The sequence below is a fragment of the Salvelinus alpinus genome, chromosome 26 (genome assembly GCF_045679555.1).
Source record: "Salvelinus alpinus chromosome 26, SLU_Salpinus.1, whole genome shotgun sequence".
Taxonomy (NCBI): Eukaryota; Metazoa; Chordata; class Actinopteri; order Salmoniformes; family Salmonidae; genus Salvelinus; species Salvelinus alpinus.
In genome coordinates, this window is record NC_092111.1 from 16477997 (window position 1) to 16505880 (window position 27884).

The 27884-nt window shown below is 39.9% G+C and overlaps 1 protein-coding gene across 3 annotated transcripts; it reads left to right on the forward strand.

The window, feature by feature from the left end:
* Nucleotides 1–814: 814 nt before the first annotated feature.
* LOC139554850 (death-associated protein kinase 2-like) lies at nt 815–27803 on the forward strand. 3 transcript variants are annotated; one of them, XM_071368030.1, is made up of 12 exons: nt 815–1045; nt 15323–15488; nt 15867–16088; nt 16243–16381; nt 16886–17015; nt 18882–18930; nt 19653–19679; nt 21509–21661; nt 22078–22123; nt 23098–23187; nt 25873–25959; nt 26482–27803. In XM_071368030.1, the coding sequence occupies exons 2-12, from the start codon at nt 15424–15426 to the stop codon at nt 26560–26562; spliced, it is 1089 nt and encodes a 362-aa protein (XP_071224131.1). In that variant the 5' UTR covers nt 815–1045; nt 15323–15423; the 3' UTR covers nt 26563–27803. The 3 variants fall into 3 exon arrangements, with proteins under 3 accessions (XP_071224131.1, XP_071224130.1, XP_071224128.1); XM_071368029.1 differs by having other exon boundaries at nt 1031–1269; XM_071368027.1 differs by lacking the exon at nt 815–1045 and adding an exon at nt 7400–7595.
* Nucleotides 27804–27884: the final 81 nt, after the last annotated feature.

The window sequence follows — 27884 nt, forward strand, 5'->3', positions numbered from 1 at the left end:
TCTCTTGAAATACACAAATATTTATTTCACATGAACAAACCTGCAGGCACAGGCTGACAATATCTCACCATCGTTGTGTGTTACAGCATAGGATCATTGAAACATAATGGCCCATATGGCGACTTGACAAGTTGCTTCATATCTAGGAAGTGTGGTTGTCAGGTTAGTTTTTTTCGAATTGCATAGCATGCCTGTACAACTCAATATAGTCTATATGGCACTTACTAATTATGAAACATTTAGAGCAGTTATTTTTTCTAAGAGCTCATATTATGTCCACAACTGTTCTGTTCCATCCGTGTAGGTATACTTACTGTGTATTACTGTATAAAAACAATAATCATAATAACAATTTGCTACATTTATTAAATCAGGTGTATTCCATGCATTTAAAAATATATATATTTATCGGAGAATTAGGCCATAGACTTGTGGTTATTCCAATGTTAAAGGTAAAGAGAAAGGATTAGGGCAGAACTACAGTAGGATTAGGCTACTTATAAATAACAGTTCAATTTTAATTCCACAGAGCGGCGCAAGAACCAAACACATCCCAAGATAATGTTTTGGGGATGATACAGCACACGTGCCATAATAAAAACATGACATCTTGAAGCAAACGATCATAGGCCAATTGCATATCATCATGGTCATCATTAATTATCATCATCATCAATCCATGAATGTCGTTGATCTAATTTTAATGAATTAGTGTGTATAGCCATACAATAGGGAGCCACCACACACACACAGGCTGACAATATCTCACCATCGTTGTGTGTTACAGCGTAGGATCATTGAAACATAATGGCCCATATGGCGACTTGACAAGTTGCTTCATATCTAGGAGAGTGGTTGTCAGGTTAGTTTTTTTCGAATTGCATAGCATGCCTGTACAACTCAATATAGTCTATACAAACCGCACACTTGTTCAACGATTTTCTTGTTTGAGACAGCCGTTTCGTGCCTCTATTTCGGACCTCTGTTGGACTGGCACGATTCGTGACGTCTTCGTGCGCAGCCACGCGAACAGTTTCGAAAACAGGTGAGCTCTTTTCATAGCCGCCTTTAGTGCGTAAAACGACGGTATCGTTATTTACTCATACAGAAAAGCAGAACGATAGCGGGGGTATCAAGACAATGTTGCATTGCTGTGGTATGTCGCAACTCAAACGAAACAACGTTGCCTGAATGCTATCAAACGAAACCACGTTGCCTGAACGCTTATAATAGGCTACATTCCGAGAAAAGGATTCCAATATTTTGCAGGTATTTATTTTTATCCAGATGGGTCTTTTGTAGAATTAAATTCACACAATTGTAAATACCGGTGGTCGTGTTTTGTATGACATGCTATTCTCTGTAACGTGTGTGAGTGACAGAGAGAGAGAGCGGGAGGGCTTTTATATTCATAATGTATAGGCTACTGTATAATCAAATGCTCTATCCTAGTTATTTTTATGTGATACCCTAATGTAAATCTGTGTGTTGTGTAGTGTAGTGGTACTACTTCGAAGTAATGGGAATTGGGTGCCTGTGCACTGGAGCAAAGAGCATCGTGAGCTCTGATTGCAACCTGGTCTCAGAACATTTCGTGTTATTCTGTATATTAATCCGAGATACTCCATTTAGTGTGGTGTATTATGTTTCGTATGGTATGTATTAATTTGTGGATGTCCATCATCCATTTCGTATGATATGTTACGAATTTTATATATGTTACAAATTATAATTCTTATGATATGAATTGGCAAAACATACAATACGTTACGAATTCGCAAAACGTATGATATGTAATAAATTATTATTTGTTTTGGCTAATGTTAGCTAGGTGGCTAATGCTAACGTTAGCTAGGCTAAGGTTTAGGTGTTAGGGTTAAGGTTAGGAGTTAGGTTAAAGGGTTAAGGTTAGGGTTATGGGAATGGTTAGCTAAAGGGTTAGGGTTAGCTAACATACTAAGTAGTTGCAAAGTAGCAAAAAAGTAGTAAGTAGTTGAAAAGTTGCTAATTAGCTAAAGTTGTCCGCGATGAGATTCGAACACGCAACTTTGGGTTGCTAGATGTTCGCGTTATACCTTTTGTTTTTGCCTTAAGTAACCTTTTGCCTTATATAACCATACAAAACATTACAAATCATACTAATTTGAGTGTCCCGGATGTACATTTACTATGTTACGTCTAGTCTATTAGACCAGGCTGTTGATTTGAACATACAGTTCTCTGCACTGCTCCCAGGGGCTTGACTCACATGACATCACACTGACCAATGCACTGTGTAGTGGCTCTGACTATGGCTCAGTTGTAACCTTTATCTACATTGAAATATGGATATACAGTACTGTAGGCTACTGGGGTATGGCTAAATTAAAGGGGCAATCTGCGATTGATACATCCATTTTTTGTTTTACTTTTAAATGATTTATATAGGCCTATACCCATTGATTATTGAAGAATATAACTTATAAATGCCTCATGAGAACCAGAAATTCAATGTTGATGTCATAGATGGTCAGACCTTATATTCATAGCTCTGTCTATGAATTTGAGAGTGGTAACATTTCTCCAACCCCAACCCTTAATTAACTGTTTAATAAACAGTGGCGGGTTGATTACTTCTTTGATCTTCACAGATTCAATTATGTTTGATTATCAAAAATGTAAGGTTTGAAAGTAACGGGAGATACTTTTTTATTGGCATATCTAATGTCTCATATCATAACAGATCCCACTTCTGACACCAATGTAGTGAGGTTGAGGCATAGCTGACAGCTGGGTTCAATTAGTCATCACCTCATACAGTACGTCAAAAGTTTGGAAACACCTACTCATTCAAGGGTTTTTCTTAATTTTTTTACTATTTTCTGCATTGTAGAATAATAGTGAAGACATCAAACTATATAATAACACATATGGAATCATGTATTAACCAAAAAAGTATTAAACAAATCAAAACATATTTTTTATTTGAGATTCTTCAAAGTAGCCAACCTTTGCCTTGATGACAGCTTTGCACACTCTTGGCATTCTCTCAACCAGCTTCATGAGGTAGTCACCTGGAATGCATTTAAATTAGCAGGTGTGCCTTGTTAATTTGTGGAATTTCTTTCCTTCTTAATGCGTTTGAGCCAATCAGTTGTGTTGTGACAAGGTAGGGGTGGTATACAGAAGATAACCCTTTTTGGTAAAAGACCAAGTCCATTTTATGGCAAGAACAGAACAATAAGCAAAGATTAAAACAATTGTATTTAACCGGGCAAGTAATTTAAGAACAGATTCTTATTTACAATGATGGCCTAGTTGCCTTGTTCAAGGGCAGAACGAGAGATGTTTAACTTGTCAGCTCAGGGATTTGATCTAGCAACCTTTCGGTTACTGGCCCAATGCTCTAACCACTAAGCTACCTGCCACCCCACAAAACAATAGTCCATCATTACTTTAAGACATGAAGGTCAGCCAATTCAGAAAATTTCAAGAACTTTGAACATTTCTTCAAGTGCAGTCGCAAAAAACATCAAGTGCTATGATGAAACTGGCTCTCATGAGGACCGCCACAGGAAAGGAAGACTCAGAGTTACCTCTGCTGCAGAGGATAAATTCATTAGAGTTAACTGCACCTCAGATTGCAGCCCAAATAAATGCTTCACAGAGTTCAAGTAACAACACATCTCAACATCAACTGTTCAAAGGAGACTGAGTGAATCAGGCCTTCATGGTCGAATTGCTACAAAGAAACCACTACTAAAACATCAATAAGAAGAAGAGAATTGCTTGGGCCAAGAAGCACAAGCAATGGACATTAGACCGGTGGAAATCTGTCCTTTGGTCTGATGAGTCCAAATTTGAGATTTTTGGTTCCAACTGCCATGTCTTTGTGAGATACAGAGTAGGTGAACGGATGACCTCCGCATGTGTGGTTCCATGAAGCATGGAAGAGGAGGTGTGATTCTTCACTATTATTCTACAATGTAGAAAATAGTATAAATAAAGAAAAACCCAACAGTAGCTGTCTCCAAACTTTTGACTGATACTGTACTTGCCAACCCAATTAGATACTACTGTGGTGTTAAACTGTCTGCTAGGTCATCTTAGTGAACAACACCAAATAGTCCCCTGGCCTGTGATGTTCATAGATAATGATTGTAGATGTTGATATTGTTAAATTAGCTATCCATATTTTCACCAATGCAAAAGAAAAAACTGATCATAGGCCTAAACTCTAACCACAAACGTTACGGAAAGATGTCTTTACTCTATAAGATGATTGTAAAGTTTATGACATGGCCAAGGATAATGTCTCACCATGTATATCATTGTCTCAGTAGTTCCTGTAATCAGTGTACTATGTAATCCTTAGTGGTCTGGAAATGCTCTGCAACCCAAGGAGAAATTGTTGAGTTTGCTTGGCACATTGGGACCAATGGAATAGCCACAACAATGCAAACCCCGCCATTCTGGCACTCCAAGAAGGCTCAAACATTTGAAAGATATTAAATTCTACTTGAAACCAGGTCTGACTTTGTGTATGGCAGTATGGCTACTCCATTCTAGCCTTGTCAGACAAGCACAATGCTGAACATGACAATGATTTGTGAATAGTTTTGACTTAAAGCTCACAAATGTTGATTATGTAATGATCTGTGTACTTTGCTGGTGTGAGTGCATCTAAAGTTAACATCATGTGCAAACACACCTGACATTTCCAAAATGATATACCTCCTGTGTCACTTTGTGGGACCTGCTATAATTGGCATTATATATGAAATACCATGATGTCAACTGACATGAAAGTGAACAGACAACTAACATAACAGTGTTTTGACAAGTTTGTTGTGACTTATCTCATATGGTAAGCCAGAGTACTTTTTGAGTGAAATCTATTTATAACCATGAAAAGAACCAAAATGATTCAGCCGCTTTAATGAGGGAAAACACTGTTTTGCAGCTAGGATAGACTTGCCTACATTGCAGTGTTGTGTTCGAAACCACCTACAGTGAGACCAATTCAAGACCATGACCGGAGCAATCGAGTCCGAGTCAAGACCAAGACTGAAGGGGGGGCAAGACCGAGACCGGGCGGGGAACAAGGGGTCTGAGACCGAGTCAAGACTGAGACCAGGAAAAACATAATTGTGATTTTGTTAAATTGCCACCATAACAAAAGTTCAAAATGTCCAGTATTTCTGTGTTCATATTTCAGGTAAACATATGGATTTTTCTGACATTCAGAATGGTGAAAAAAATGCATTTGAGGACAAATAGAGCCACTCTACAAATTATTACTAACCCAAACACAGTGGAGAACAATGAGGGCCTTCTACGCCTTCAGAGAAGGGCTAAGGATTTATAAAATAATAATAATAACTATAATAATTATAATTATATTGTTATTTTCAATGATGTTCTGATTTAATCTCTTCAGTTTTTGTTGGAAAGGAAAGGGTTAACACTGAATAGACAAACATATCCAATCAGGCTAAATCAGCCATTGGCTAGGCTATCAGAACCTAGTTAGAAGGAATCTGCCATTCCACTGTATTAGGGCAACATTTTGGACTGACAGTGGAATCAACCAATCACATTTTGATTTGTAATGGGTGGGACCATTTTTACAAAAATCTTTCTCTTTTCAAAACAGGTAATTTCGCAATAGCAAGCCGTAGTTTTCCCACAGTCTAGCTAGCTATCTTTTGTTGTAAACTAGTTTGCAGCAGGTGTTATCGAAGAGGATGTTGTTACTAATTTGTTAGCTTCTCCCTTTTCAAGAATAGCTTTCAACAAGAAGTTAACCTTTTACTGCAGTGGGCTAGATCAGGGTCACACAGAGGGATTATAGGTAGTCTTTAACAAATCTACTTTAAAAAAAAGTATACACCTCACACATGGTTAAGGGCTTAAAAAAGACACCTGTACCATGTCAGATAGATTATTATTTATGATAAAAAATAGTAATAACATTCCACCCATGAGGCCAAAGAGTGTGCTTTTGGTCATTGGCTGAAGGAAAGGGTTGTTTCAAATTATCATCAGCTGGTGAGTGGAACTGTGTTTTTTGTAATAATAATGTATAATTTTTTTGTTTTTCCTCAATCTGATTGGGTGGGCCTGGCTCCCCAGTGGGTGTGCCTGTGTCCACGAAGGCCCACTCATGCCTACAGTATGCCCCTGATGCAAACAGCTCATGATGACTGAATTGCACATCACAAATAGCCAACTAACCAAGACTGCGGACCAAACTTTTTCAGTACCTGGTTTACATACTCATTGTTGCCTTAGTTAGCATTTACTGGTAGATATCATAAATTGATATTTCCTACCTACTGGCTACGGATGTCATTCTTCTGTAAACTGCTCCATGCCAAAACCAGTTGAGAGTTGCGCTTGCTTGCTGCCAACATATTATATTCTGCTGAAACTAGGCTGTGTGCAGCGCGCATGTGAACACATTTCACGTGATTTGCGATTGTGTAGGCTACTTTGTGTATGATTTCACTATTGTACTACATAATTGATAAGTCGTATACCTCCACTACACTACTTTAATAAGCATCCGTGGGGATTAAGAAGTGAGTATACGCAATACCCACTGTAGAAAAAAAGTGGGTATACGGTATATACCTGCATAGCTTCCACTACACCATTGGCCCGTTGTGTTTTACAAAAAGTGCACTCTCCTAAACGAGTGCGCTGGTATTACCGTTGCTGTCCTTTCAGAATCACGAACCTGTCACACACTGAAAACCTATGTCCGATAGGTTTGCCACTGCCTATAAAAGACCGAGACCGGTCTCGAGTACTACAACACTGCTGCATAGGGTTGAACGTTGTTCATTTTTGTCTAGCTGATGTTCTTCTGATGTTCCTTAGGGACATTGTTCGTGATATCTCCCACTGTTACAATTTACAACTAAACTTTAGACTCAGATTAGTGTGTTAATAGAATAGGAATGCGTTGTCTGTATTGTACAAGTACCACATTCCAGTAGTCATCGTAACATATTCATTGTGAGAGTTTCAAATCCATATATTTTTTATATAATATCTGTGTGTGTGCGCGCGCCTGCGTTGTTTCCTTGAGCAATTCACGACTACAATGAGGAACTCCGTAGTGGCGTTATCATTGGAGACCACAGCTACAAAGTCATAATTATGGCCAAACCCCGCCTATTTCTAAAATGTCTCTTCTTAAAAAAATGATTTAAAACCTACCCCCACTGCTAACATTATACCAAAACCTAACATTAAATTAATACCAAAAAGCTACTTTTTTTCTTTCATTAATTGTTACGATAGCCAATGTTGACTTTGTGACTTTGGTAACTAGAGACAACCTAGTCATAGCGGATTTGCATCTAGGCAAGCAAGCACTCCCAAAAAGTTACGTATAAACCGAAGGAGGAGTGAACTTTTCCGCATTCCACGGTTAACTGTAAAGAACTCTGACTGTAGGCCTATTTACACATGCACAGGGAAGTTTGCTACGTCGTTGATTAGTTGTCCTACTACTTGTCATCGAGAAAAATTCATTGCAACGCATTAGAAGAACAAACACTTATTTGTTTCAGTTTGCAAAAGAGCCTGGTCTGGCATTCAGTTAGGTGAGTGTTTCTCCTGACGATCTTCTCGACGCACATATATATATATATATACGTGTGTGTGTGTGTGTGTGTGTGTGTGTGTGTGTGTGTGAGAATGTAAACCACCCAGGCTACCCAATAAATTAGAACCTCATGATAATAAACGATGTGCCGCTCTCATCACCCACTTTTCTCTCAAAGACCATTGCGCATCACTGCTGCAATCTCTCGATCGTTCCCGATTAGTTGAGTTTGATGAAAAACTGTGCAATACCTTTTGAAATAGAACATTTATTTTTGGGTTGTGTTCTGCTATATTCTGATGGTAGTAATGGATTGTCAGAATCTGAAGTTTGGCATTTTTAAAATTAGAAAGTTGGGCACGTTACACACCATTTATTTTGGAGTAAATTATGGGATTGTTTTTCATAACTGGTTCATCTGAGTTTCTGATTATATTTTTTTGCATAACGTTTAGGCACCCTCACTTCTCTTTCTCTCCATTGACTTTCATAGTTCCCCAATTCCAACCGATTCAGCTTTCATATATTATTTTTGCGGTGTCCACATTATCATAATCTTCCCTAAATCTTTTGTTCTATGTGGTGATCAATTTAGTATTTTCTACAAGTGCTATCCTATGACTAGCTGGTCAACGACTTTATATTTACACACAAACACACACAGGGGAAGGCCAAACTCAACATAATGTTGAAAAATGAACAGATCACATTCCCTTGGACACACCAGTGTCGTCAGGATCTGCAGTAGCCCAATAATGGATTAAATTAGCCTAATGTTACTCATTATAGTCCAAGGACCTTACATGTTCTGTTTAGAGGTGAATTGGCTCCGGCAGCCGAAACAGCCAAATGCTCCATCTAAACATGAATTGGATGTGAAACACTCCTGCCCCATAGCATGTTGGCTGGAGTACATTGGGGACATGACTGAAATCTGAACGTCAATTGTCGCTCATGGAGGGCCAGACTAGTCTCTTTCTCAGTTGGCTAATACAGTGGGTTTTGAGTGGCGTGTGTTGTTGTACAGAAGGTTGCAAATTTGAGCTCTGCTCCTGGCAGAATAGAATACACTCTGTTTACATGGTACTGGTCCATGGCTTGTGCCCACACTGACATCAAGTGGGTTGAGCAGTAGTTATCTCAGAACAGATCAGTCTGTCTACACTCCATGATGATGGCATATTTTCACCAGAACTGAACTGTACTGTCTATCTCTGACTCATCTCTTGTGAGGATAGATGAATGATAACAAGGCATTTTTTGTTTTATGGGGCTCCTAGTCAGCCAGCGCACACACACACACACACACACACACACACACACACACACACACACACACACACACACACACACACACACACACACACACACACACACACACACACACACACACACACACACACACACACACACACACAGACACTAGTTTGCTGGTGGCACCCATAAACAACCGCTTCTTCACACTTACTCTTCAGAATAGAGTGCCCTAGATAAGACAGTAAAGCCACGGTCTGTCTGTCTATTTTGGCCCACATTTAGGAGCGAGGCCTCACTTTTAGCCGCTTATCAGACCTCTTGACATGATGACACAGTGCACCGTTCATAGACAAGTGCCATTGTTCCACTGTAGTGTAATTTGGGGAAGGGGTGGTTTTGGAGTTGCGGGGGAGCTGGTTCTTGAATCAACGCTGTTGTTCTCAGGATATTGTCATGTTGTTGACTTCCTGGTATTGGGTTGGGAAGCTGGGGGTGGATCATGAGGGGAGTCTCGGGAATGTCTTCTTGTGAATGATTTTTAGCAGGGGAGGGGACATGCACATAACTGTCAGACAGAGTCTGAGAGTGAAAGATAGTATTGTGTTCTGTAGTTAGTATATATACAGGAAGACTCACAAACACTCACATGCTGTCACAAATAGACACATTTAAGTTTACACCAGTTGTATTCGGCGCATGTACATTACCTCTATATGATTGCAGACCGTTGAAGTTGACCCCTCTTGTCCTCACTCCCTTTCTCTCGCTCTCTTTTATCTCTTTCTTTTTCTGTCTTGTTCTGCCTCCCTCCCTCACACCATATTTTGCTCTGTCTGTCTGTCTGTCTGTCTGTCTGTCTGTCTGTCTGTCTGTCTGTCTGTCTGTCTGTCTGTCTGTCTGTCTGTCTGTCTGTCTGTCTGTCTGTCTGTCTGTCTGTCTGTCTTTATGATGCTGGTTTTTGGAGACAACATGCTTTTCTCTCGTCAGCATTTCTCTCTTTCTCTCTCTTTCACCCTCCCTGTATTTGGTTCATTATATTAGGCACGACTGGACGCCGACAAGGATAATTCTTCCCTGCAATTAACATCAGTAATCCTTTCAAAACTGATCACCAATCACCATTGAGAATATTCAAAAGGGCCACATTACATAACCAAGGGGGAAAAAACACTCACTGATGCATGGGCTGATGTACTTTGACACTTGAGGCTTTCTGAGGGTTTTAGCCTGTTATTTTAATCACGTTTGTTTTCATACTGTGGGTAGAGGCAGAGTAATACTCTGTGAACTTTCACTTCAAAACACTGTCTCACTCTTCAGTCCCTCTGCGTTCACTGCTAATAAAGGCTTATGGGTCATTCCATTTGATTTCAATAACTTTTTGACCGCACCCCTTTTGATTTGAACTTAACTTCCCATACAAATTTGCCGATAGTAGAAGTGGTCAGAACTGACAAAACATTTACGAGATAGAGGTGCTAAAAGTTTACCCATTTTGCAAACTCCACCATACCACAAGACATCCATGTCTTTATCACTGGTAAAGATAAATTGTGTAGTTTGATACCATTTAATTAAGTGATAATGCCCGAGAAGCTGGTGTTTGGAGGATATATTGGCATGGGTGTTGTTAGGCCCGAGATTAAGTCCAAACACCGGCTTCGAGGGCATTATCACATTTATACAACGGGTTACCAACATATTCAAATAATGATTGACATATATTAATTAAAAACATTATTTTGATGAATTTATTCATACTATTTCATCCTTCCACAAGATATATTCCCTAAACAAATCTAGGGTTGCTACCCAAGCCGGCTGGTCGTTCGTTCTGTTGGTTCAGTTGCCAGAAACATGACCCAGTCGTTCAGTCTTTTTTGTTCTGTATCTGTTTGTTCTAAATGTTCCATTGCCATACTGGCTGGCAACGTTCTTATCCCTCGCTTGCTAGCTAGCCAACTACGGCTAACTTATAGTGACATCAAACAGTGCAGACATAATAACAACAGTAGCTGCATTTGTTTAAGCTGTTTTGTTGAGACATTTATTTGGATACATCCATAACAATGAGCTAATGAGGCACGATTTCACCTGGCATAGAAAATGTTCTCTCTCGTTAGGACACTGTTGTTCAAAGGAGCAAGCCAACAACACAACTAACACAATAACTTCAAACTGAAGCTGAAAAGACTGCAAACTAGCTGTTCTTTGTTTTATTTGACCTTTTTTTCAATTGACATTTCTTTGTATATATCCATAAAAATTATTCCAGCTGATTCATGATTTTGACTGGCTGAGAAACGCTGCCTGCCTCTATTCCTCATCCCGACCCCTACACATTCATTACTATGGGATAGTTTTGAAACAATGTTGCAAATGTCGGAGAGACAGACAGCTAGGTTTATACAAATCACCACTGTTGAAAACTAAATGTTAGTCTAAAAGAAATGTGAGATAATGTCTAGATCAGTGGTGATTTTAGCATGTAAATCTTGGTGGGACAAAAAAAGTGAAAAATGTGGGATGCATGCCAGCAAAGCCACAACACAACACTAAACAATACATTAATTGCACTATAACGGTGACAAACGTTGCCCTAAAACTGTTAGGGCGTACATAAAACTGTCCCAACAGCAGTCCCAACACCTTACCACTGCTACACCTGGCTATCGGCGGAGCCTTGTCTGGCAGCGTAACAGTTTATTCATTCTCATTTACTGCCTTTTAAAAACCCAAGCTGATATGGCTGACTTGCTTGAACAAATGTGGTTTCTACTGACAATTGAGATGTACAAACTATGGCATAAGGGGATGACAAGCGGATAAGAGGCGATCCGTAATTTCGATTAAGACATTAATGAGCGAGCTAGGACGGATGTCGTCAATATAACTATTTGTTCAGCACTCTTGAAATGTACAGCGACAGAATTCAGAACATGGGCCATTCTTACAGTGTTCTCCCTGTACACCAAGTCAGAACCGTAGGATAAATAAAGGGGGCATTTAAGCAGACAATGAAAGCTCTTACAATATTAGATTATTACATTTCTCAAAAACAGGTTATAGGCTACATGTGCACCACTAAGTCAGAACAGTAGGTGAAAATTAAGAAATTAAAATAGACCAAATTATTAGGGTGAGGCACAACAGCTTACTACACAACATACACTTAGTATTACTTTCTTAGCTACAGTATATACATGTCTCCCTGGCATATTACATAATTTATGCAGCAGCATACAAGACATTTTTGGACTCACCTTGTTGTGCTGTGCTCACTTGGAACAGGAAGGTAGCACGGTGGTCCTTCGTGGGCAAATGTTATCATCAAAGGCCTTCTTTGGATTTATGGTGCTTTCAAGACAACTTGGAACTCTGTAAAAAAAGAGGTTGAATCATGATGACGTCAGTGATCTTTAGTCATAGCTCTAGAAAGAGGCCAGAGTTCCTGATTTACAATTCCGAGTTGGATGAAAGTTAAAATGTATTGTCCCAGTCGTGGCTTGTTTTTCCCAAGTTTCCAGTTGTCTTGAACTTACAGTTAGCTACTGATTCCTTCCAAACCACTCATTGTTGAACTTGCGATTTCCAACTTGTTGTGTAATGTTTATGTCCAATGACCAATGAGCACCGATACGTTTAATCTATAATATCTCTTCATTATTTTTCTTCATATGACAAAGATTAAAAAGGATTTGCCAGTAGATTGTCGACTTGATTCATGATGATGACTGCTAGCTAAGATTTTGAAAGTATGATGTTGACATGATCAGTCCAATCAAAGTTACTGTAGATATAATGTGATTGATGTCATTTTATCTGTGGCCGATGACCTTGAGCCTTCTTGGATGGGCACTTCTAATGTAACTCTATGGCAGCACCCAATGGGCTAACATTTTCGAAGTCTACCCTTAGACCTGGAGGTGACGTAGTGTCTCCATGAGTGACAGAACACTGAGCCAATCACAGTGTAACGCTCCATATTTTCTGCTGGCTTGCCCCACCACCACAGAATGTACTGAGCTAGGCTGAAACACCTGCATTTTGGAGTTCTCTTACTCAAGAAAACAAAAAAGAGACCATGTTTGTATGCCGCTTTATTAACTCAATGATATATATGTTTTACATTGTTTGCAAACTGATATGTGACACGTATTAATGCCAAAATAACATGCAAAACAGGCAAGCCCAAAAAGAGAGCGAGAGAGAGTGGTGGACATGGAGTGTGCTTGACTTGAAGCACTGAACATCATGACGTGAATTGGAATGTGTTTATGCTATTACTAGCATTATAACGTCACTGAATTACAGAATTATACTCTAGAAATTAGGAATATTTTTGGAACTAAACATAACATTATTAAACGGTTCTCAACATTTGAAAATAACCATTCTGTTCCGAAACACTAGCGATCACTTTCGTTCTTTTTTGGTTTTCGGTTCGGTTCCCTGAACCGGTTCCAACCACTGATTCCCATTCAAGTCACATTTTCTGATCTGTTGATCTTCCACCATCTTTGTGCTCCAATTTGAAAGTTAAAATGTCTATTGTATCCCCATTTTAGTACATATATCAGCCAAAACATGACACCCACCCTGTCTCAACCGAAGGCGGGCACAACACAAACACCTCAGATGATGTAAAATATGGTCTAAGCTGCAACATATGTGAAAAAGAAAAAAGATAATTAACGTTAAATGTTAAAAAAGGACAATTTTTTACTAAACATTTTTTATATACGAAATTATCAAATAGTTTGACAACCCTTTTGAAAGCTTTTAAATGATCAAACTCAGCCGTGTATCTTTTCCAGTGATGAAGATATGGATGTCTCATGGTAGGGTCAGTGGTGTAAAGTACTTAAGTAAAAATACTTGAAAGTATTACTTAAGTAGTTTTTTGGGGTATCTGTACTTTACTATTCATATTTTTGACAACTTTTACTTCACTACATTCCTAAAGAAAATTATGTACTTTTTTCTACATACATTTTCTCTGAAACCCAAAAGTACTCGTTATATTTTGAATGCTTAGCAGGACAGGAAAATGGTCAAATTCATGCACTTATCTGGCTATCCGTAAATTTAAAAACAAGAAAATAATGCCGTCTGGTTTGCTTAATATAAGGAATTTGAAATAATTTATAATTTTACTTTCAATACTTAAGTATATTTTAGCAGTTACATTTACTTTTGATACTTAAGTATATTTAAAACCAAATACTTTTAGACTTTTACTTGAGCAATTTTCTATTAAGGTATCTTTACTTTTACTCAAGTATGACCATTGGATACTTTTTCCACCACTGGGTAGGGTGGGTATGCAAAATGGGTCAACTTTGAGCACCTCTATCTCCTAAATGTTTTGGCATTCATGTTCAAAAAGTTATTTTCTGACCACTTCTACCATGGGCAAATGCATATAGAAAGTTTTGTTAAAAAAGTGATTGACATCAAATGGAATGACCCTCATGCCACTACTGTTGAGTCATTGTTCTATCACTGTTTGTGGTTTTAAGTTATTTGTGCTGCAATAGATAGAAACAGTAATGGGGTCTTTTTGTAAGCACTAAATCCGCCATGGTTCGTTGGACAAAGCCTATGGAGAAAAGGAATGGCATTTTTGTAGAAGTTTTGTATAAATGCTGTGAACACAGGCTTAGGAGATCTTGTACGTTTTGTTCTATGAGATCATCAGCTAGCTAACTTCTTGTGAATTTTGAAGAATTTATGTAATTTAAAAAAACACAAAAGGCTTCATAATTAATAACGGTCATGTTAACTGACAGCTATTATCTCATATAACAAAACATATAAGATCTCCTAAGCCTGTGTTAACCTCAGACCTTATTTTCTGTGTTTATTCCAGAACCCTGTTCTTTCGCCATACATTTTTCCCATAGGGATGCCTGAACGAACCAGAGGTAGCTCATTTCCGTGTTTTAGAACTACAAGCTGGCGAGCTCTATAGAGCCTTCTTCTTATTATGAGCAGAATCCTAATTTCAGATATTTCAGATTGGACTCGAGCTAAAATCATCCATTGGCCTCAACTGAAGATATGTCTGAACATTTGAGTTGCGGGTGCACGTCTCAATATTGGTTTTGTGTTGTAAATATGTAGTGGTGTTTTTTGTGTGATGTGCCTTGTGTTTGGACCCCAGAAAGATTAGCTAATGGGGTCCATAATAATAATAATTTTAAAAAGTCAGGATTCAATTAATCCCCTATGCACCTCAAACTCAACTCTGGACCTCGAAGCCAGTTCCACTGCATTTTTTAATTGTTCCCCTCTAATCAGGGACTGATTTAGACCTGGGACACCAGGTGTGCACAATTACTTGTCAGGTAGAACAGAAAACCAACAGGCTCCGGACCTAACAGGGTAAGAGTTGAATACCCCTGCATGCTATTACATTTGCCTTAGAACTGTGATATTAATTGTTTTCTTTCTCTCTTTGTTCAGGTCCCGACCTTGTGAAGACATAGTTGAAAGCACCATGCAGCACATGGATGTGAACCAACAGTAACATACAGTGAGGTGAAACTGAAGAGAAGAAGATCAGTATGGCAGTCTTTAATAAGCTTGATAATGTGGAAGACCTCTATGAGATTGGAGAAGTACTTGGGAGGTAAGGATGGTCATTATAAAAGGTATTCTTGTATGAGGCTGTTTAAGTGAGGAAGCGATTATAACTCTTAATTCAGTTGCTTTTCAAGGTCAATTGTGCATATGCTGTCTTGTTGCATAGGTCAATGTTAACTAAAATTCAACGTATGCAATTGAAATAATAAAGAAACGGACCGAATTGTGAATAGAAAGAAACTACTCATGTCTGAGTCTTGTTGCTTTTCAACATCACAAATGACATAGCAGAACAGCTACATAAATAAATCTGTGTTGTGTTCAGGAGGAACATATTTTTATTGGACAAACTCAGGTAGTACCTACCCATTTCAAGATGTTTCCAAACAAGTAAATAAATTGTTGCACTCTGTCGCCGCCCCAGTGGCCACTTTGGGCAGGTGCGGGAGGTGCGCGAGCGGGCCACGGGGGCTCACTGGGCTGGGAAGTTCCTGAAGATTAGGAAGTGCGCCAGCAGCCGGCTGGGCATGGAGAGGAAGAGCGTGGAGCGGGAGGTGGAGGTCCTGCAGGCCCTGCAGCATCCCAACATCATGGCCCTTAAGGATGTGTTCGAGAGCCGGGCCGAGGTGGTGCTGGTGCTGGAGCTGTGAGTGGAGGGAGGGGAGGAAGGAGAAAACAATACTATTTGAACCCAGGTCGTACATGCAGGGCAAGTCATTGATTCCATGAAGTGGCTGGATTATGTAGTATAGTTAAGTTCTAACACTTATCTCCATTTATTTTCCTCCTTCCTCTTTCAGTATTAGTGGAGGAGAGCTGTTTGACTTCATTGCTGAGAAGGAGAACCTGACAGAGAGCGAAGCGATCGAGTTCATGAAGCAGATACTACTGGGTGTGGGCTTTATGCACAGCAAACAAATAGGCCATTTTGACCTAAAGGTAAATTATGCTAGTGTATTGATTTTACATATCTTTAGTTTGTTACTCACTCCATATGACATTTAGAAATCCAGTGCTGCAATAGTCTGTGGTAGTGATTTACATCTAACCTCTTACCTCCCCAATAACACTGCTAATGTAGTAGTATGCATGAAAATAGTAACACATCAAAGCCTGTCCATTTATTGAATCCAAAATCCTAGGCTTTTAGGCATAAGTACTTGTGAAAAGAGAAGAGCATATCTGTATTCATCCATCCCAAAACCACATAAGACAAACATGCTGATACTGCTACTTATTAGAAGAAATGTCCATGCCGCACGCTTACCGCACATGGTCATGTTTGTATCCACAGGTGCCACTAAACGGAGTGTGCCTGTTCACTAGTGTTGATGAACATGCTGTTTGCGTGCCGGTCGGTCAGAGTGCGGTCAGCATGCAATTGACCATTGTGGTCAGATTGACCTTTTGCATGTAACATGTTTACTCCCCTTCCCCAATCAGCCGGAAAACATCATGCTGTCAGCCAAGATGGCGCCAAACACTGACATTAAGATCATCGACTTTGGGCTGGCCCACCGCTTCCAGCCAGGGGAGGAGTACAAGTGCATGAGTGGCACCCCCCAGTATATTCGTGAGTAGTACAGTCATTTCATATGAGTTAGGCCCAGTTTAAATACCATGTAAATGCATCCTTCCTCATGCTTTGCTGTGAAGCACTGACATGACTGGATTCTTGAGTACTGGATTCTTGAAACACATTGCTTTCGTTATATCCAATTGTCCCACCACTGATTGAGGGAGGGAGGAAGGATACTTTCGAAAAAGACTAGGACAGACTGTAAGCTAGGTTCAGGACGGTTTCTGCCACCATGGTGCATCAGTCAGAATGAGAATCAGGAGATGGAACAAGAATCCAGGTTTAGGGGTATTTATTAAACAAAGTTCAAACACAGGAACGAACAGAGGCACATGGGGGAGTGTTTTGGAACAGAGGTAGGGCTTGTGCTTTAGGATGTGGCTCTTAAGGCCTTGGAGATAGGATTGGATGTAGTGGTCAGGAAGGGAGATTCAAACGGGGAACATTAGGAGCACAACATAAAGCTGCTGACGTGACAAAGTAGTGCCAGGTGACTTATAGGGAATGAGCTTAACATATAACTACAAACTAAGAAGGCTGCCAGGGCTAAACACAAAAGGCCTATTAGCATAGCAGGGATATAAAGGATACAACATAACAAGTTCAGGCAGCATAATATACATGGTTAACATTTCTCCTACAATATAAGGCACTTACTTAATCATATCAAGCACAATGGCAGGATGGAGCCACCTCGTGGCATCACCAAGCAAACTATTCTAGTGTGTAGGAAGGAGCATGCCACTTAAATAGAACCTGATAGCGGTGGAAAAAGACAAAAGTGGCGTGATTTAGGCATGGAAACAGAAGTGATGGAAAGGGCCACGGTCTAGGGTAATTGGAGACAATTAGAAGACTGTAGGAGTGGCATGACCCTTCACAACAGATGCATTATTAAAGAATTGGAACAGGCCCTTTGTAATGCAGTCCCTACTGTGTTCTGTGGAAGTTAGCGTGTATTTCCAGGTCCGGGGTTTTCCATGGAGACAGTGAAAGAAGTGCAGTGTCATGATCTGGGTTGATGGTGTTATGATAAACTAGGGGGGTTGCAAATCCAGTTGAAACAGGAAGTGATTTGGAGGATGTAGGATAGTCGCTATTTCAGTCATAAGTAAAATACACCCCCAACCCAGAAAATGTAAGAAACCTCTTATCAATATAATAATTATATTCTACATATATTTAAAATCTACATATTTAGTAAAACAGTATATCATAAAGCAAAAATGCATAACAAAGCAAAAACATCTTTAAAATCCTAACAGCTGCCCCAAGACAAAGAGCTGTTGTCAAACACTAGCTGCTTCAACACAGATTTGGCCAGCATGATAAGGTTGGCATGGTTACAAAGCTCTTCCTGTTTGGAATTCAAATGTGTTTTCCCACCAGTAGCAGCTACTGTACGGTAGGTTTAAGTAATACAATGCGACTGGTGGAGGAAGTTATCTCAAAGCCACTGGAGTTGTTTGACTTGTAGGAACAATCTATTCATGTTTTTCTGATGAATGCAGTGTTCATTTTGAATTCTTAAAAATTTGAAATTGTTCCTTCAGGCAGTGTGAAGTCTGACAGGCCTTCTGGGCTTGTCATAAATGCAGCTACATGCATAGACATGTTTCTCCGATTGCTTTATTGGCATGAAATACAATTTGTAGATATTGCCAAACCAGTATAGCATTTCAGTAAATACAAGGGAAAGAGGATACCTAGTCAGTTGCACAACTGAATGAATTCCACCTCATTTAACCCAACCCCTCTGAATCAGAGAGGTGCAGGGGGCTGCCTTAATCGACGTCATCAGCACCCAGGGAGCAGTTGTTGTTGTTGGGTGTTAACTGCCTTCCTCTCTCTCTCTCTCAGCCCCTGAAGTGATCAACTACGAACCTCTGAGCACAGCTGTCGACATGTGGTGAGTGTGTGTACTGCCCCCTCTTCCAACATATACAGACACCTAAAATGACCCCCTTCCATCTTGATGAATAAGCCCCTGGGATGCGTTTGGACATGTGTAGGCACGCTTTCCCTAAACAGTGTGACTGTTTCTGGTTGAATGCATTAGGTACACCCTATGTGTTCAGACACTGTATAACAATCTGATTCTCTAGTGGGTTTCGACTAAATCAAATCAAATACGGTGTTTTTATACACAGAAATGAACTGGTCGGAGTCTAAAGGGTTGGATTTGGTTGTAGTACAGTAGAATATGAGTGTACCTAGATGCGCTCCAGCACAATGTTAATAAATGGTGCTCAAAACTGAGGGACTTAAAAAAAGAACAATTCTTACCCCAGGACATTTCACATTGTGACTATCCCCGAAAAGTAAAGGAGCATTCAGATGGCTGTGTTTATCTTTGAGGTTTATTTTAGGGACAAACAGACAAGCTTATGTTTTCGATGTGTCATGCCTCTCCACCAGAACCTTAAACAGGAAATTGCCAGAGACAGCTGATTATAGTACTTTTAGAAATACAAAAGCAAGCATTAAAAAACTACTCACCACAACAGCTCTAATGTCTACATCCATTGGAATAAAGTTAAGATAATGAGATAATAACTGAGTCTCTCTAGGCCTCTGTGAGCAAAATAACAACAACGTTTTTTCTTTGTTTGTGTTTGCCTCCCCCTATAGGAGCATCGGAGTGATCACCTACATACTGTAAGTTGGGGGAGAAAAGGGGGGTGCTACTGTATGTTTGGATTCACACATATGCCCAATTCCAAATCAACCCTTGGCCTACCATAACCCTTCATTTTTAATGATTAAAAAAAAAAAAAATTGTGGTGGGGTAGATAGATTGTGGCTTCCATTAATGTAATTGTCTGCATCATTTCCAATCCCCCATATATTGTGTGTATATGTAAACTCTGGAGAAAAAAAGAAACAGCCCATTTTCAGGACCCTGTCTTTCAAAGATAATTTGTAAAAATCCCTAACTTCACAGATCTTCATTGTAAAGGGTTTAAACACTGTTTCCCATGCTTGTTCAATGAACCATAAACAATTAATGAACATACCTGTGGAACGGTCGTTAAGACACTAACAGCTTACAGACGGTAGGCAATGAAGGTCACAGTTATGAAAACTTAGGACACTAAAGAGGTCTTTCTACTGACTCTGAAAAACACCAAAAGAAAGATGCCCAGGGTCCCTGCTCATCTGCGTGAACGTGCCTTAGGCATGCTGCAAGGAGGCATGAGGACTGCAGATGTGGCCAGGGCAATACATTTCCATAATGTGAGACGCCTAAGACAGCGCTACAGGGAGACATGACGGACAGCTGATCGTCCTCACAGTGGCAGACCACGTGTAACAACACCTGCACAGGATCGATACATCCGAACATCACACCTGCGGGACAGGTACAGGATGGCAACAACAACTGCCCGAGTTACACCAGGAACGCACAATCCCTCCATCAGTGCTCAGACTGTCCGCAATAGGCTGAGAGAGGCTGGACTGAGGGCTTGTAGGCCTGTTGTAAAGCAGGTCCTAACCAGACATCACCAGCAACAACGTTGCCTATGGGCACAAACCCACCGTCGCTGGACCAGACAGGACTGGCAAAAAGTTATCTTCACTGACGAGTTGCGGTTTTGTCTCACCAGTGGTGATGGTCGGATTCGCGTTTATCGTCGAAGGAATGAGCATTACACCGAGGCCTGTACTCTGGAGCGGGATCGATTTGGAGGTGGAGGGTCTGGGGCGGTGTGTCACAGCATGCACTGCAGTACTTAATGCAGCTGGTGGCCACATGAGATATTGACTGTTACTTTTGATTTTGACCCCCCTTTGTTCAGGTACACATTATTCCATTTGTTAGTCACATGTCTGTGGAACTTGTTCAGTTCATGTCTCAGTTGTTGAATCTTGTTATGTTCATACAAATATTTACACATGTTAAGTTTGCTGAAAATAAACACAGTTGACAGTGAGAGGACGTTTCTTTTTTTGCTGAGTTTATATCATTTTGTCTTTATTATTTTCTCCTAACTCTACCACCCCTCCCCTAATTGGATTAAACTAATGGACAACAACACTTAGGCTTCTACTTCTAGTTTATACATACTATATAAATTTTATGGACACAGTGTATTTTACAATAGCTATCTTTTGTTTGTTTTTAGTCCCATCCTTCAGCTACCCTCAACCCCTCCCATCCATCTCTGAACACCATCCAGTTTTGATTTCTCTTTGCCATATATGTTTCAACTGTGCTGTGATGTTTCACAAAAGGTCTGAACCTTTCTATTCTCATTGTTTCAACAGATTATCTTTGATTTACAAACATTTTTGCTATAAGTATTATTATATTATTGATCGATTGATCGATTGACTATGACTTTTCAAATCACCCAGCATTGCTATTTGCAGAGTTAATCAGATCGGTATTAACAATGTGGCAATAGCGCCATCTTCCTCTCTGTTGACTTGGAATTGGGCAATAGTAACAGCAACCTTCTTTCCTCTGACTCCCCTTTTTCCAGACTGAGTGGTATGTCCCCGTTCCAAGGGGACACGGACGAGGAGACGCTGAGGAACATCATAGCCCTGAACTATAAGTTTGACGACCACCACTTCAGCATGACCAGCGCCATGGCCAAAGACTTCATCCAGAAGCTCTTAGTGAAAGATCAGAAGTAAATAATGCATTGGTCATGGGTAATTTGGCCTATTACGATGTCAAGACAAATATGGAACGTGACTGGAATAGTGAAAGCATCACTTATTTTGTGACTTTGCACCTATTGTAAATGGACGGATACTAGTTTTTTTTTCAGCCACTATACTTTCTTTTGAGCCTCTATTGATAGAATGAATAGGAACTGTGTATTGTATGAATAGATCACCCTTTGTCTAACTTTCTGTGTTACTTGTCTGTCTGTCTCTGTGTAGTGAGAGAACGACAGCTGAGAATGACAGCTTTCTATTTCAGACGCTATTGATAGAATATGAACTCGCGTATCAAATTAATAGATTACCTTTTTTGTCTGACCGCCTGTGGTGTCTGTGTGCACTGATCTTATTGTCTCTCTGTCGGTCTGTCTATGTGTAGTGAGAGAATTACAGCTGAGGAGTGTCTACAGCACCCATGGATCAAGGTGAGAGTCAGCAGCACAAGGCTTTGCTCCTTACAAACTGTTTAATATGGAAAGGATAAACGCTGACATTCTGTACATTACCTTGGAAATAATGGACGAGGCGAAGCAGAGGTAAAGTACAGAACGTTGGCGTTTATACCACAGTTGCCAAAGAAAACAATACTATAACCACACATGTACCGGTAGAAAGACACGCGACCCAGTCGTTCATTCGAATAGTTTGATATTTATGGACGACCCAGTCGTTCGTTCTTTATGTTCCATGGCAACGTTCTTATCCAACGGGCTAACACAGTCACGACCTCTGCAGTAGCTGTTTTCTATTGACATTCATTTGGATGCATCCATAACAATGAGCTGATAATGCCCGATTTTGCCTGGCATAGCTAGAAAAGTTGGCCCTCGTCAGAACACTCAACACTGTTAATTACGAGGAGATAGCGTTGCATATCAAACACTAGGCTAGAAGCTAGGTTAAATAGTTTGTTGCTAGCAAGCCTGCCAATATGACAAGCAAATTAAAATATATCAGTTGATGAAAACAGCTGGTCAAACTATAAACGTGGGAGTATTTGACAGCATAGCGCCACTTGCGTCATGACTGCAACAGTAGGAACAGAGAAATACACGTATCACTCACCACGTTACATCAGATGCTAAAAAAAAATATCTCTGCAAAAACAAATCAATGGTAGCTATTTTTTTTCCTCGTTGGACCTGCCTTTGTGTGGTTGTTGGATTAGGTTTCTGTAACTTTGTAGCAAGTAAAGTTTGCATGTGTAGGCGCTTATTGCTTCACGAATGCAAGGTGTCCCGATATCTTTTCCAACTGTCCCGTTATCTGGTTCTAATCAATCAGAAATGAGTATTCAGAAAGGCTGTGGTATAATGCACGTTTAATATGTGTATCTGTTTTTAATCTCTACATTGATTAATTGTATCTCCTTCACTTATTATCTATCCCTCTCTTTTAGCCTCTGACACGGAAACAGGTGGCCAACAGGAATCGCTCCTCCATCAACATGAAGAACTTCAAGAGGTTCAATGCCAAGAGGAAATGGAAGGTGAGTAGGATATATGGCCTATTTATATCATATCATTTTATGCCATATCACATATTATTATGACACTGATGAAGCTCAAATCTTGAAAATGTGCATGTGTTTTATTAAACATAATGAAATCAAACTGAGGTCATTGCTTGTCTTCTGGAGCTAAATTAACAAATAGGACATGAATGTGAGGCGGCAACGTTTTGTTCGAATGGCCCTTTTCAAGTCTACTCCCTAATGGGCTAACCAGCTTTCAAAATAATAGGCTGCGAATTTTGTTCAAAGGCGTCAAAATAGTTTGGTATGCTGCAAAATATTTCGGGCTGAAGTTTGGTCGAAAGCTGCTAAATATTTCGGTCTACTCAATATTTCTGCCTGTGAAATATTTCATGCTGTTAAGTTTTGTGAAAAGCGGCTAAATATTTCAAAGACCATCAAAATATTTCAGGCCGTAAATTTGTTAAGGAGTCTAGAAATATTTTTGCCTGTGATGTTTGTTCAAATGAACAGCACTAGCTAGTTAGCTACGTAGTTAGAAGCGCTAACAACTTAGTTAAGACGTTAGCGGTGCCATCTATTTAGCTACGTAGTTAGCAGCGGTAACAAGTTAGCTACGACGTTAGCAGCGCTAGCTAGTTAGCTAAATCGTTAGCAAACCTAACTAACCACGCTAGTTAGCTACGTCATTAGCGTCGCTAGTTATGACCATAGCAGCACTATATGGTTTAGCTACGTCATTAGCAGCGCTAGGTATTTTGCTATGTCGTTACTGAGTGCTAATAATATTGTGTGTGGGGGGGGGGTGAAGTAATATGTATATCACCAAAGACAAAGCAGAAATAGGATTTTTTGAAATAACTAAATTAAAACCCCCAGAAGAAGACTATTACCTATGTCATTAGGGATCCAAGTCCTGTATATCGCCCAGATATGGTGTAATGTACATTGTAACGTTGAAAGAACTTTGACTGCCTAAAATGGTTAAAGCATTTATTAATTAAAAAATCTGTTTTTACAAAAGAAGGACTCAAACTTGGGGAAAATTCAGTTGAAGTGAGAAGAACCAGACAAACTGAATCCCTAATAACATGAGATGGGTTATGGCTTCTTTCTCGTCTTCTGGGGTTTTAATGGAGGGACATTTTCTTGTCCTATTTCCTCTTCTTCTTTGGTGATACAAGGACTAGCACACTCCATGGCAGAATTTGAAATCTCAGCAGGTGTCTTTGAAACTCTGGCAGGCCTTTGAAATATGTTGATAAGATCTTAGTTTGAAACCTTCTATGACGTATTTTGAAGGCTTGGTAGACATTTGGCAGACTTCTTGGTGACTGTATGTACAGTGCATTCGGGAAGGATTCAGACCCTGTGAATTTTTCAAAATTTTGTTACATTACAGCCTTATTCTAAAATGGATTACAGTTGTTTTTTTCCCCTCATCAGTCTACACACAATACCCCATAATGACAAAGCAAAAACAGGTTTTGAAATTTTAGCAAATTTATTACAAATTAAACATGTAAATGTGATACTTAAGTAAGTATTCAGACCCTTTACTCAGTACTTTGTTGAAGCACCTTTGGCAGCGATTACAACCTTGAGTATGACACAACAAATTTGGCACCTGTATTTGGGGAGTTTTTCCCATTCTTCTCTGCAGATCCTCTCAATCGCTGTCAGGTTTGATGGGAAGCGTCGCTGCACAGCTATTTTCAGGTCTCTCCAGAGATGTTAGATCGGGTTCAAGTCCGGGCTCTGACTGGGCCACTCAAGGACATCCAGAGACTTGTCCCGAAACCACTCCTGTGTTATCTTGGCTGTGTGCTTAGGGTTGTTGTACTGTTGGAAAGTGAACCTTCACCCCACTCTGAGGTCCTGAGCGCTCTGGAGCAGGTTTTCATCAAGGATCTCTCTGTACTTTGCTCCATTTATCTTTCCCCGCGATCCTGACTAGTCTCCCAGTCCCTGCTGCTGAAAAACATCCCCACAGCATGATGCTGCCACCACCATGCTTCATCGTAGGGATGGTGCCAGGTTTCGTCCAGACGGGACGCTTGGCATTCAGGCCAAAGAGTTCAATCTTGGTTTCATCAGACCAGAGAATATTGCTTCTCATGGTCTGAGAGTCCTTTAGGTGCCTTTTGGCAAACTCCAAGCGGGCTGTCATGTGCTTTTTACTGAGGAGTGGCTTCTGTCTGGCCACTCTACCATAAAGGCCTGATTGGTGGAGTGCGGCAAAGATGGTTGTCCTTCTGGAAGGTTCTCCCATCTCTACAGAGCTTTGTCAGAGTCCCCATCGTGTTCTTGGTCACCTCCCTGACCAAGGCCCTTCTCCCTCGATTGCTCAGTTATGCAGGGCGGCCAGCTCTAGGCAGAGTCTTGGTGGTTCCAAACTTCTTCTATTTAAGAATCAGGGAGGCCACTGTTCTTGGGGACCTTCAATGCTGACTAGGTATCCCCCTTTCCCCAATTGACTAATTTCATTATATGAACTGTAACTCGGTAAAATCTTTGAAATGGTTGCATTTATTTTTCTTCAGTGTACATTGAGAAGCAGGGTGTAGTGTCAAATAACACTGTCTTTTTCTGTCTATAACATCTGACTCTTATGTTCCCGTCCCCACGACATCCTCCTTTCTTTCTCTTTTCATATCTCCTTTCCTCTTTCTTTCTTTCTTTTTTTCTTTCTCTCGCTAGATGTCATATAACATGGTATGGGTGTGTAACCGGCTGCATCGACTGAAGATGATATGTAAGACTAGTGCACTGGCGGACGAGGAACTGGTGAGTAAGGCTGTCATGACAGTTTAACTAAGAGTTACACTTGAACGAAACCTATTACATTATTTTAATAAAGAGTGCCCCCTATTTCAATCCCTATTGCTAAAAATTTTATTAATTGCAAAAATTCTATTCTATACATAAAATATTTCCAGGCTTTGAAAACACAGGTAATATAGCCTACTGTATCATTAACTCATGGCTTATCATCCAAGGTTTGCTAATCTCTTTTAATGTGTTGGGTGATATCATCAGAAGTTGAAATGCAGGCCAAATATTTGAGTAGAATGAGTGAGGAAAATCACATAAATAAATAAAAAGGGAGGGGGAAGTAGAAAACATTGCAAAGAACTTGACTGTATTCAAATACAAGCAATGTTGTACATGCACCATAGTTGCTGGAACCATTCTGGAAAGAACAATGTGAAAGAAAATAACCGAGCCAGCACACTATGATTTGTGTCTGCCCTATAGTGTGAGTAAGGTAACAGAGAACTAACCTGCTATATCTCTCCTCGTCATCAGAGACAGTGTGAGAGTGACCAGGAGGACACGGAGACCAAGCCATCATCTCTGATTCGTCGGCGACTCAGCAGCAGTTCATAGACGGGTCCACCAGGGGGGAGACAATGCATCAAGCTGCAGTGCACACTTCCCGTAACAGTGACCCAACCAAGCCTACAGTATTTGCCCTCCCCCTTTACCAGACCTCGAGGGAGGGTAAGACCAAGACACAGGCTGACACAAACGCTGGGCACACAAGAAGGAATTTTCAGGCTCTATGTCCCTACATGAGACTTTTCCCTGATGAAGTGGAATGGAATCTACAGAACAATTCTTGCCTATAAAACTATTTCCCGAAAGGCCTGTCAAGGCTTAGTTTTAGGCTCAATGCACTTCAGGTGGATTGAAAGTGGTGGAGGTAGTTCTACTAAGAGCACAAATACAAGTGTGTGATGGCTTCCGTGAGTGAGAAGTCATATAAGGCTCTCGATGGGGTAAAACACAAGAAAACCAAGCATGACTTGTTTTTCGAGCTTTGCTCAGTATTACTGTGGTTTATTGCATGTTTTTATGGTGCTTTTGCAGTTGTAAAGGTCAACTCATAGCAGGCGGTGACAATATTGTTCTTATGGTGAAGTTACTGATTTGGGGATGTACAGTACTGGATTGCACCATGTAGGGTGTTTAAACCTGAGGCATATCTGTACATCTAGTATTTTTCCCTTAAAAGGGTGGATGGAAATTGAACGTAAACCTCAGAATTTAGTAGGTTTTAGTCTTCCAAATGTGTTTTTGACAATTTTATTAAGCTTCCATTACATTACCAAATATGAATATATTATGTTATATACAGTATAATACAATTATACAATATAATGCTATACAATATCTATATCGTTGTGTCCTTAACATGATTACCAAGTGTTCTCGTATTGTACATGCATGATGGACAAATGTTTTAAGATAACTAACCAGTATAAATAGCACAGCAAATCAACTTTTAAAGGTTTTACTCATAGAAATAGGATGAAGAAGGAATTCCAGTTCTGTGTTTCTACTAATCCAATACTGACTTCCTGCATACAGTGAATACTCTGAACACTCCATGCTCTACTGAACCAGTAGCATTACTGACACGATCATACAGTAATGCATGACAAATAATGTGACATCATGTTGGTCGATGAATTGTATTTTTGTGAGAACTTTTTTTGTTTTCTGTTTCTCAAAGAAGTTTAAGAATTTACATGTTTTTGTTTTATTTTATCATAACCTTTATCATAATACCTAATGACTGTCCGTGTTAAGTGTGGTTCTTTTAAATTAAATAACATTGTTGTCAACAGGTTTTGTGACAACATTTTGGAATCATCCCCCTTGCAAACTTTTCAAATCATAGGGAATAGAAAAATAGTGCAGGCCAT

Excerpts from the sequence above, each read along its gene's own strand:
- LOC139554850 (XM_071368030.1), top strand. The coding sequence starts at position 15,424 with ATGGCAGTCTTTAATAAGCTTGATAATGTGGAAGACCTCTATGAGATT. Across the intron at positions 19,680-21,508 it reads GGAGTGATCACCTACATACT|ACTGAGTGGTATGTCCCCGT; the intron begins GTAAGTTGGGGG and ends CCCTTTTTCCAG. Across the intron at positions 21,662-22,077 it reads CTCTTAGTGAAAGATCAGAA|TGAGAGAATTACAGCTGAGG; the intron begins GTAAATAATGCA and ends GTCTATGTGTAG.